Source organism: Branchiostoma belcheri, unplaced genomic scaffold (genome assembly GCF_001625305.1).
Source record: "Branchiostoma belcheri isolate BF01 breed outbred unplaced genomic scaffold, Haploidv18h27 scaffold99, whole genome shotgun sequence".
In the NCBI taxonomy this organism is placed as follows: domain Eukaryota; kingdom Metazoa; phylum Chordata; class Leptocardii; order Amphioxiformes; family Branchiostomatidae; genus Branchiostoma; species Branchiostoma belcheri.
This window is the reverse complement of record NW_017804675.1, coordinates 48,636-61,214: the sequence shown is the minus strand read 5'-3', so window position 1 is coordinate 61,214 and position 12,579 is coordinate 48,636. Positions and strand designations below refer to the sequence as shown.

The following is a 12,579-nucleotide window of genomic DNA, read 5'->3' as shown; positions in this document are numbered from 1 at the left end:
GTGGGGTTCTGGCTGGACACACTGAATGCCCGCGTGCCGGGGGCGGTGGTTACCATAGTGGGTAGCAAGATGGACTTGTGCAGCAGTACAGAAATAGAGAAGAAAACTAAGGACATCCAAGAAAGATTCACACAGCAACATGCATTTTGGCAACGTACCATACAACAGCAAATAGACAAGTTACAAGGTTCGGCCAATGGTGGGACCGATCGGGGTGAAATAGCGCAGCAGATAGAACGTACCCGGCAGCTGCTGACACGCCCGCTGCGGCTTACAGGCGTGCACTGCGTCAGTTCGGCAGAACCATCATCTGGGCTGGACTCACTAGTGGCCCACATAATGGACACAACAAACAACACGGACCTGTTTCCAACCCTTCGAAGAATACTTCCAAAAACATGGGTGGAGTTTGAACGGCTGCTGCGCAACTTGCGTGACAAGGGGACCGAGGAACATCAGTCTGCAGAATCGACTTCTTATGGCGAAACACAAACTACACATAGTAACGACTTAAAATGGCTGACGCGAGAAGAATGTCTTCAGCAAGGGCAGCTTGCAGGTCTCACGGCGGACAGACTGGAGTCAGTCCTGTCTTACCTGCAGCAGGTGGGAACCATCCTCAGGTACACGGACATACCGGAACTCAAGGATCTCATATTTCATGATCCATCGGGATTGATAGACGTAATGAAGGAACTGTTTCATCACGACTTGATGAAGGTTTTCAAGAACACAAATCCACGTCTCAAGGACTTCTCGAATACAAAGTTGAAAAAGGTTCGGAAAAACTTGTCCAGCCGAGGCTTTCTGCCGAGAGAGGTGGTAATCGGCTTGTTAGGACCACATGCCAGACCGGTAGGAAACGTGGATGTGATCACTAACCTGATGGAACATTTCGGCTTGTGCTACACGGAACGGCCCAGAGAGACCTCAGTACCAGTGGGATACTATATCCCATGGTACATACAGGAGGAAAGACCAGAGGCTATAAACAGGGATGTCACCGGACAGGAATCCACTGTAACGTGTGAGCTGACCCATTTCTGCCCGCGGGGACTGTTTGAGCGATTGAGCGTTGTGGTTAACAAACTCATCAAGACCCGACAGGACTGGAAAGACGTTATTGTGGCTGTTAGAGATAGTCTTCCCGTGATTGTTTACCGCGAGATGAAACACGAGCACGTTAACATCGTGGTGAAACTCACCGTCCAAGCAGTCCAAGGAACGGAGATGATTTGGGCCGTCATCGATCCACTGAAAGACAAGCTGTCTGCACTTCTAAAGGAGTGGCCTGGATTGCTTTACCGTCTGGTGTATTCCACGTTTACTCAGCAAGGTCATCATCATCATACTCAACAAGGTAAACAGAAAAGTAAATTTCTGAACTTTCTGTATACTTTGTCTTTGATATTGGATATTGAATTGCAGTTGTGTCGAGTTTATGATCTTGATAATGATTTAGTGAACATTATAGAATGTTTATGCATAAAATACAGTAGTATCCGTGGTTTAAAGGTGTAATTCTTTTTTTTCACCTGCCAGGCGACCAGCAGATGTTGGCATGTTCGTCCAACATCCCCACGTTTATTCAGCAAGGTCATCATCATTATACTCAACAAGGTAAACAGGGAGGTGAGTAACTTTCTGAACTTTATGTATACTTTGTCTCTGTTATTGGAGATTAAGTTGTAGTTGTGGCAGTAGTATCCATGCTTCAAAGGTGTAATTATTTACTTGACCTACCAGGCTACCAGCAGTTGTTGGCATGTTCGCCCAACATCCCCACGTTTCCGGTAGGACCGCGCGGCTGCACAGTTCAGCACAGCGGCGTGACACTGGAGTTTCCTGCAGGCTGTGTTAGAAGCACGCGGTTCATCTCTGTCGAGGTAAATCCTTCTCGTCTTGCGAATTCTTAAAATTTTCTGTGTATAATATTTATGATATGGTCTGTATGATATGATATGTATGATTGGGTCTGCGACGGAACAGAACAACCTGGCGGGTCATGTGCATGTCTGCAGTCGCCATGCATCAGTTCCCGATGCCCGCGTAGTACGATTGATTGATGGCCTGCTTGCACTGAGTCATAATATTTTCCTGTTCCTATCATTGCAAGTTTTCCATGATCAGTCTTAATCTACACATGTACACTCAGGTTGAAGCCGTACCAGTTAACGAGGACGTCCGGACTATGTTTACGGCCTTTTCCGCCGTCCTGACAGTGGAGCAGGACTTCCCACAGCGGTTCCTCCGGCCCGTCACAGTCAGCCTGCCCTGGGTTTGGACACAAACTGGACAGAAGGACGAAGAGACACGAACGGTGGTTTTGCACTATGACCGGGACGAAGGCTGGACAGTCTTCCCAACAAAAACTCACGAGGAAGATGGTGGCATCAGGTTTCAGACAGATCACTTTGACGGGTATGTTCACAGGCTTGTGGCTTCTATATTTGTATTATATGTTGACGCATTGTTTCACACTTTCTTATTCTGTTCTTTATAACCCTGTAATACACCAGCATCCAGGCTGTGAGGAGATCTATGAGTTAATTCCCAACAATACAAATGCTTAGTTTTGCTGATTACATGTGCACTTTTATGATTTTACTTCAGATATTGTGTGATAGAAGGTCTTTTGAGCCGCATCAAAGACATTTTCAGCAGGATCTGGAGTAACTACATAAACGATAAAGTCCTATTATTCCATGGAAACCAATCACGATGCGTAGGGCTGACTCATATTCTTCAATCATATTTTGCTAACTCAAGGCAACTGCGAACAATTGTACATGTGCTTCCGTTTGTGAATTTCCATCGGGACCAATGTTTCATTATGTTTTACCCATTTTCATTTCATATAGCTACTGGGTGGTAAACATTCTGCAAACCTGCGGTAGAAGCCTAGTTAGCTGGTGCCAAGAGACCTGGAACGGCCACATTGAAGATAAAGTCTATATCATTGTCACACCAGAAGTTAACATTCTTCCCGAACGAAACTTGCATCTCATCTGCCTTCAAAAAGGCGACAACATTAGTGACTTTTTCACAACAAGTAACAATACATTTGCGTCTCGAATGCGGCAACGAGTGGTTCTTCAAAAGGAGCAAAGGGTGGAGGTGGTTTTCAGTAATGATGAAGACGTGGGTACCGACCCTCGGGACGCACATGAGGGTGAAACTAAGGTCTTATATAGATCTACTAGTACTAGTAGTACAAGGCTCCGGGTTAGACTGAGGGTGAAAGACGGTGTGGAGCAAAAAGCTGAATATGAAGGAAAAGTTATATTCATAATCCGGGACGCCTCAAGTGGAGCGACAGTGCAAGAATTCGATACCGTTGTAAAATTGCAGCGACCTGATTTTCTGGGTAAGCATGCTGAAATGTACTCTCTACAATTAAGTTCATGGGTCATTACCATATAGCTTTGAGGCCTTTAACATGCCATTGCTTTAACGAGATTAGAAGCAAATCGTAGAGCTTTTTGATGGAAAGAGCTCTATCAAGGTTAGATACTAAATACACCTAACTTTAGTAACGCAACAATAGTCATTATATGTCTATACAATCTCACTGTAAAATGAAGTTGATGTAAAGAATCGAACTGGTATAAGTCCCTTACAAGAGTGATAATATGAGTTTTTATTGTCTTCCTCAGAATCAACGCCAACGCCAGCTTCTACTGAAAACAGTGAGGAATTATTAAGATAATACACAGCCATGTATTATGTTTATGATTTTGACAGCTAGGGGCAGTCACTGTGGTTATTTATCAATAGTGACATCCAAATACCGACAGAAACGTTTATAAGATATCATATAGGAGGATGACTTCATTGCTGCGTCATTGTATGGGGCCCGCAAGCCCTTTTCCGTAGAGCGTAATCGGCCGTTTTAATTCTACCTAGAGCGTAGACGGACCGCTCCAATTCAACGTAGAGCGTAATCGCCGCATTTTGCGTAGAGCGTAATTCGCGTTTTAATTCTACGTAATGCGTTGTAGCCACTTGGAATTTATTGCAAAGCGTAATCGAGAAGTTTCCGAATTCAGCGTAGAGCGTTGTCAGGACCCCCCCCCCCTTGCAGGCCCCCATTGTAGTCTTCAAATTTATTTGTATGTATGACTGTCACTCATGGGGTGGCTCATATCTCATGTATTATCATCCGCAACCTACGGATAAAAGGTGTATTCATAATGTCGTCTTTGTAACTTTTGTTTTTCACCAATGAATATTGACTTTCCAAATCTGTGTGCTTCTTTATAATCACACAATTAATCGTTAGAACTTTAAACAAATCGAAATAGACAGCGGCATTTATTGATTTTAGAAAATATGGTTAGACTGAAAAACCACGGTTCTGCATTATTAAACTTCATTACTGTCTTTGCTCTTGCTAACCTACAGGTCCCAGATTACCGATAATCCTGTTGATCAACGACGAGTATGGAACTTCCAAGGGAGGAATTTCTACCATCAACTGCCAGGCGAGCCAAATCCTGCAGGACAAGGCAGTCGTGTACGCCACAGTCCTACAGCTGAATGTACCTAAAGAAGACCAGGAGGCAGCAGACAGAGACGGCGTCAAGCTGATAAAGCCAGTACAAATAGACAAGGAGTCGGTGCCAACACTAGACTGGCTTACTAAGTACCACAGCGTCCACTTCCCAGACCTTCCTAAAGACGTCACCTGCATCATCGGCCACGCTGACATCACAGATATGGCAACGCATAACATCCACAACGAGTACTACAAGGACCAGGCAGATCTCATCATGTTCACCCACGTCATACCCGAGGATACAGAGTACTACAAGGGAGGCCGGAAGGCCATGAAAGCACGGGACAAAGAGAAGGACATGCTTGATAAAGTAGACAACGCAAAGGCAGTTTTCTCGGTAGGCAAGCGGATCTACGACCACTGCAGCACCAAGTACAAGGGAGAGAAGAAACCACAGAATCACCACATCTTCCTCCCGAAGCCATCCAAGATATTTCTGGATGCCGACGTGAGTCCCGGAGGAGGGGAAAAAGTTGTACTGTCCATCGGCAGGGTGAGGAACGTGGAGAAGCTGAAAGGTCATGACCTCGCTGGACAGTCCCTGAGGGAGGTGATAAAGATAATCAAGAACGCCCGTTGGTGTGTCCGCGGCATCAGCGAGGACGACTTTGAGACAAGCCAGAAGATTCTGGAAGACGCCCTGAACAGTCCCGACCTGAACCCAACCCTGCTGCCGTACGGGACCCAGGAGGACATCAGGGACGACATGACGATGGCCCACCTGGTCCTGATGCCGTCCCGCTCCGAGCCGTTTGGGCTGGTTGGCCTGGAGGCCATCGCCGCTGGCATCCCCGTACTCATCTCCGACAAGACCGGCTTGGCAGAGATGATCACCGACCTGATTGATCAGGGGAAACTCAGCGCAGAGCACAGGCACGTCATCGTGGAGACCAGCGTGAACGACCGCGATCGTGCCGGAGACGCAAAGAGGTGGGCAGACCGAATCGTGGACATCCTCGAGCATAACGACGCGGAGTTCGAGAAAGCCGCCAGGTTCAAGCGGGAGCTCGTGGCGTCCAGGTACTGGGAGGAATCCCACAATGCCTTCCTGCAGGCCTGCGGCATCACGGCTGCAGAAGCAGATCAGTAGGGGTCAAGGGGCAACAGTGGACGCAGCGGGCGCAGCAATCAGGGTGCTGAGAAGTTTAGGGGCTTGATAATGAAGGGCTAGGAGACGGCCATGGCCTCTATAGAACGCTGGCCAGACGTAAAGGAAAAATTAAAGGCAATATTACGTGTCCGCGGCGTCTGCGCTGAAGATTTCCCAGCAAGCAAAGGAATCATCCAAGCCAACATTGTGAAGGATCCGGACACATTCTAACTCACTTCCCTAAAGTACGAGGCACGGGAAGAGATGGACTCGGACTTCGGAGAAGCGTACCTGGTCCTGAAGGCGTCACGGACCGGGCTGTAGATGGTGGCCGTGAAGTCAGGTGTCAACGTCAGCAGACCTTGTGTACAGACCAGCCAGACTGTCCGGTATGTTTATATGTCATTATCAGTAGAAAGTCTTTTATATTGATCTTGGTACATGTACTCCCTAATAAGTAATCATATGATAATATTTAAGCTTTATACCTTGTAAATACTTTATAGTTCAAGTAAATGTTTCGTTACTTCGTTTCTTATCGTATACTACTTAACAATGGCTTTATCCCTTATAACTGATTCATTTTTCAGTATTTGCAGTTGTTGGGCTTGGACCATCTCTGACCCGAAGTAGACCGTCTCAGCAAGAAAATGTAAGTAGAAACAGTAAATACATTCATAACGACAATCAGCTACCACTCGTGAAACATGTCTCGTAGATATAGTTTATCGACCCAGTCTGAGCACAATCATTAATGCTTGCACTGCCTAATTCATGCAAGTCTGCCTTGTGGATTCCCCATTTCAGCACCAGGGACACCGACTAAGGATATCGTTCAAGCATAGAAACAAATAGTCACGATTCCGGATACAATAGGGCAAGTAAATCTGACGCTTTCCTTTCATTCCCCAGGTAGCAGACGTGAAAACCCAAATCCAAGAGTACAAGCAGCAACCGGAAGTGACGCACACCCTACGCAAGAGGCTCTACTTCTTCCCTCCGGCTGCATTTGACCAGTATTAGAATCCTTAGCTTCAACTTTCACATTTTCACAGTGTTACAAATTTAAAGACATACATTTCACAATTTATAACAGATGCTCTAAAGCAACACGTATGTAGTCTTCACAGAATTTCTATGCAAACATAATCCAGTGCAGAACAATGATGTCCGGCCTTTTACAGTGTAACGAAGGACTTTGTTGAAGATCCTTGCTGTAACAATGACCTACATTGTTCAATCCATAACAGATGCTATAAATCAACACATATTGAGTTTTCACAAGATGTCCAGGCAGACATGATCCCGCTAGCCACGAGAATATTACTAGGACATTTCCCAAACTGAAATACCATGTGTCAGGCACGTCCTGGTAGTTTAAACTGGTCAGCCACAGTTATGTCAGAGGGGATGGACACATCGCTACTGTGTAGCATTGAAAGCTCCCTATGGGAGTATAGTAGCTTATTGAAATGATTGGAATATTTTGCTACAGTTTTGTAGAACATTTCTACATTTTCCTCAACCTGTGTACATGTAGCATTGTTCAAATCTTTGTGGCATGTTGCTAACTTTTTGTGCACCATTTGGACGCAGTAAATACAAAAGACGCTTGAAATTTTAAGTCGACGAGGAAAAGATATAAGGGTAAGGTTATTTTCAAGTTTATGTATGTAAATAATGAATAACCGTCAAAAGATGTTATATCTGTGCTGCAGGTAATGTAGTATTCCAGAGAGACTTTTTGGTCTTCAATAAATCTGTAAAAACGTACTTTGAGTGACGTTTGCTTACTTCTGACTCTTTCTTTGTTGTTTAAAGGACTTAAAGTTAACTTAGCCGCCATTTTCCAAAAGATGGCAGTGCTTGACCCCGTACATTTCAACACATCAGCGGATATTGCTCCGACACCCCCGCACGCCAGTGGAATCACCCGATGACCCGGCAATTCGCTTCCTAGTTCATGTCAATCAAAACAATGAAAAGTGGTCCACGTCAAAGGGTTGCAGCTTAAAAAGTTAAAGGTTGTTTGCAGATCGAAAGTTGTAGCTGTTTGGAATATTAAGTTAAGGTGCACGGTAGACCATCAGCTGTGTTAAAGAGTTGAATGACAGCAAGCAAAATCCCGAGATTTAAACCCAAGTACTGTAAGTCTACAAATTTCCGCGGTATATTTAGATTCGCGGAATTCGCGGGGACCTTTGTACCGCGAATCTATTTCCCCGCGAATATGTTTTGCGTAAGTGTGCCCCCCTCCCCACATGCATTCACGAGGGCCGATTCACGACGGTAAGCGAAACACTGAAACAACACACGCGATCCACAAATCACTGCAAATCAACTTTATTCTCCGCAAATGTATGTATGTTGAGTACCAAATTTTTTTTAAGTTATACTGATATCAAAAATAATATGAGACACCGAATCGCGATACTGCAGCACTGGCCGTGTCAAACGTGCACCGCCGGACAAAAATCTTTGCGTGCAAAGCGCCGGCCATGCGCGCGCGGGCACTTGAAAATTGCGGGCACATCGGGCAAATCTGCAAATATTTTTATGAAAAATAGAACTGCCGCTATCTGGGAAATGTTAGTTGATTCTCTTTTGCACCCTGCTATGCGGGCGTTTTTTTTCTTCTTGTTTTGCTGGATAGAAACGCTACCGTGGGCCTACAAAACCGAATGCGACCTTTGCATACTTCCGGGATCAAAATCTTGCCGAAAACGGCATAAATTTGCTTTATATATATAATAGGAATATATATTTTCCCGAAAGATTCTTTTGCGCCGCATTTTAGGGGATGAGCCGGGACACGAACTTTTATTATTTTTAACATTCACATTACAAGTTCTTCTTGGAATGGCCAAGGAGAAATCGCGAATCTAAAAATACCGCGGATTGTACATTTTCCCGAAACCGCGAACTTTAGGCCCCGCGAATCTAAAGAGACTTACTGTATGTTGTTCTTGATGAGGCTTAAAGTTATCCTCCAGTTAAAAAGTTACTAGTATACTGCATGCAATAATCGGTGCGGCTGCTGGTGGGGTCTTTGGCGCTCCTGAGTACTTGTGTTTGGATGAGGCGTGGGGCCAAAGACATATTGACTGACATAAGATATCATAGACAACACTGTATGTGTTAAACTACGCTAGCTTTACAACTCCATCAGCGAGGGAACCCGAGGAAACATTACAAGAACACCATCGTTAAAGGAAAGGGGTAAAACTGCCCTGGGTTACAAATACAAACAGTGCGAGTTAAATGCACAAAGTGTCTCTCTTGACATATTTTGAAAGCTATCAGACGCTTCGAGTAGCATTTACTACTTTTCGTCAATGACTGTCTCCTTTCGGAGACCATTTAAAAATTCCCCAACTGAAGCGTCACTGATCTCTAGAACTTTCCACTACAGCCAGAAGTTATCAGATGCACGTACTGAGGTTGACTTCTGTATGACGTCAGACATACCCTGTCGGACGTTGACCGGACAGGTAACTTTGCATGAACCTCCTGCCTTATTTGGTCATGATGTAGACTACACCTGCTACGCCAGAGGAGTTCAGCAAAATTTTCACGGGACAGAAAGGGTTTTAGTTTTAAAACGTCCAGATGTTGTTTAGGGGTGGACAAGAAGATAGTGTTTTTTGAAAAACCATTGGATAGACCGGTGATCAGTGGGATATCTAATATTTAAGATAGAAATTGGTACAAATCTTGTCATCCCATCTAGAAGCACACATGCTTGAAGAAGTACTAAAAAGCCAAGGAAAGAAAATAATTCCCATGCATCCGAAAATCTTCACGATTTGAAGGTCTCTCGTATCGGGTTTCAACTCTGCCCAGACTGCCGACAGTCTTGTGATGTTTGCGGTTTGAAGTCCACAAGTTATTTTTGCCGCTCGGTGCAAACAAGTCGGCCCACCTGGAGGTTTTATCGGCATTTTTGATTGACAGGTAATATAACGACAGTTTTCCTCACCATGGTAACGGCGCCATGTTATATAGCCGGGTCGTGCCGCTGTGGGCAGTTCGGCGGGCTCCGGCCCGGGCCGGCGGACGGAACAGGCACGAGGGGGACGCGCTTTCTCACGGACTTAGTTTGGTCTTGTCTGGGGAAAAATAACAATTAGGAAGGTCTGTTGGAGACACTCGTGCCCTCCAGCCCTACTTTGTGTGTAACGCGCTTTCTCACGGACTTACTCTGGTCTAATGTCCGGGGTAAAATAACACTTAGGGACGCCTGTTGGAGACAAGAGGAAACTCGCGTCGAGACTGCCAGACTTACGTTGTGTTGTAACGCACTTTCTCGTGAACTTATTCTCCTTCAAGCGGGCCGTTTTGCACGCTCGTAGGATTTCCTTATTGGAGATAGTAACCAGGACTATTTCCTCGCTGGAAACGTTGATTGGACCTTTGTCGACGCTACCTCACAGAGAGACATATTGTATCAACACACTGTCGACTTTGTGAACTTTCTCACCTCAACTTCTCACATCTTCCTGACTGCTGTACACAAAACGTGAGTACGTGGCCTGTTTACATTTATAGTATTGTGTTGCGCACTAAATATCAATGTGTCATAAAATTGTCTTGGAACGATATCGATCAGTGCAGCAATTATTTTGATAACGCAAATTCGTTTTTTTGTGAAGCTGGAATCTAGGCTTGATGATCTTTGTGTCGGTAGACTTTGATGAGCTTATAAGGCATAGGAAAGAATGGTGAGACCATAAAATTTTATCTATTGCCAATTTAACCCTCTGAAACGTTACGTCATGCATTTTAAGAATTAAGTATTTGAAAAAACAGAGTGACAGTTTTTTTACCCGTCGTTACAAGAAAAAAAGAAGAAACGGGTCCTGGAGACAGCCCTGGTCTCGAAGCATGTCACTTCTACATTAAACTTTGCTTGTTTCACCATTTTGGCCGAAAAATTAATAAAGAGACAAATAGAATCGTAGAATCGGAAAACAACATTTGTCCTAGCTATAGGCATTCTTCCTATCCTCGGCTAGTCAGGCTCTTTTGTCAGTTCCCAGGGACCCTCTTATGTGCAACGCACTTTTGCCTGTGCAGTAACTTGTACGAAGGACCAAACGTACACACTCCACACCCTCCGCATAAACTCCGCAGAATTTTCTGCATAGTGATTTAGTCCTGGGGAGACTTATAATAATAAATGGTTTATTGGTCAAACATTCACCGTGCAATCTAATCCTTAATAGCGCTGAATTAATGCTGGATTTACAATAATACGCGCTATATGTAACATTTGCTCCACACACTTTTGTGGAACTGTCGCAAGGGTCTTCGTTCATTTAGTGGGTCTGTAGAGGATGGGGAGAATGTTATCTTGTTAGCTCGATCCCTTTCTCACATGGCCCAGCCGTATGTATTTGTTCAATGCATTCTCATGGCGTCAATGTACGTGTATTAGATAGTTGCTATGGGGATGTTATCATTGGTAAAAGGTAATGGTCATTACATTGATTGGTCAGATCAGACATGTGATATTGTACCACTGGAGAGGCACTAGCTGCTGGGGTCAACTGCACTCCCTTCCCTGTCTTTAACAAGATCGTAAAATATGATTGTTAAAATATATTCCGACCGAGTATAGTCAACCGTTTAAAAAAGAAAGCCGTTCATTGCTAACTGGTTTATCCACTAAATACCCGCTGCGGTTATTTGTAAAGTGAGCCTCTGACTTCGATCATGAGTAAGAGTGACCTCTAATCGTATGAGCTAACGTTAACCATCGTAGGGGTGAGGGCTACCCAACAGTAAAAATATTGATGTGTTATCGCCCACTACTAATAAAGCTCCCAGCTTTAACAAGAACGAACATGTTATTATTGTTAGCACATCAGTGATATTTTTTTAGCAACCAAAGTGTCCGCTTATCATATAAGCTAACATTAACCTTTCATACGGTGAGGGCCTCCCATTGGTAAATAAGACGCGTTATCTCCAGCGGTTCATTTGAACAGATCGGTGTACGCTTAAAGGGGTGGTTTTGTCAACTCGATTTACTCTCGTGATGTCTGGGGTTTGAAGTCCACCATGTGTTTTTGCCGTTTGGTGCAAAAAGGTCGATTTTGTTATCAGCTAATTGAGTTTGCAACAGCCCTGCGATGGCGCCGTGTTAGTAACTATCATGTTGCTGCTGATTCCTGGTCAACTATCAACATTTCAGAGGCCTTGGTCCCACAATTTTTTAAACATTTTTTGAAACCATATACCGTTGTTGTAACAATATCGTAACAAATCAAACGATATCTAGGTGTGCCATAATGACCTTACGTTACGTAATCATTAGATACGCCCATGCATGTCGGCCCGATTCCTTGGTCAATCGTCGACATTTCAGAGTCACTGGTCGTACGGAATATTCAGGCTAAGGGCTGATTGTGTAAACTCTGTACAGACTAATAAGAGTATTGTGATATTTGAAGTTTGAAGTCCACGAGGTGTTTTGGCAATGTGTGCAAACAACTCAGCTCACCTGGAGGTTTTATCAGTTTTTGAGTGATGGGTCTGCAAACAGCACACTCCGAGCAGAGGTTTGGGCGTCGGGTTATTTTTGTCGTGCTTTTAGGCGTTTAATCGGGCTCTACAGTTTTTTTATCATCATCATTTTTTTTCACCAGCAAAACATTGGATGGCGCATCTGATACTGTCCTGCAAATTTGATACTGTAGCGACCAACACATCTCGTGGAAGATTAATATGTACACATCAGCTTTCCCCTCACCGTGGCAAGAATCACGAATGAGAGATCGGTTATACTTGTATAGTCCTGTTTAATAATCAAGGCATGGTCAAGATAACAGTTACTCAAGGAACTGGATAGAAGGCTGAAGGCTAAATAGTCTGCACTTCTTCGAGCCTTGTAATGTTTGAGGTTTGAAGTCCACGAGGTTTTTTGGCA

General features: G+C 44.4%; 1 protein-coding gene across 1 annotated transcript in view; it reads left to right on the top strand.

Annotated features, from left to right (window-relative positions):
• LOC109462056 (malignant fibrous histiocytoma-amplified sequence 1 homolog) overlaps positions 1-5,657 on the top strand; it is a 10,393-nt gene extending 4,736 nt beyond the window's left edge. The window contains exons 4-7 of the mRNA XM_019758553.1: positions 115-1,336; positions 1,747-1,886; positions 2,156-2,387; positions 4,405-5,657. Coding sequence (XP_019614112.1) covers positions 115-1,336; positions 1,747-1,886; positions 2,156-2,387; positions 4,405-5,648 — 2,838 coding nt within the window. The 3' untranslated portion in view covers positions 5,649-5,657. The remainder of the gene's footprint in view (positions 1-114; positions 1,337-1,746; positions 1,887-2,155; positions 2,388-4,404) is intronic.
• The last annotated feature ends 6,922 nt before the right edge of the window (positions 5,658-12,579 follow it).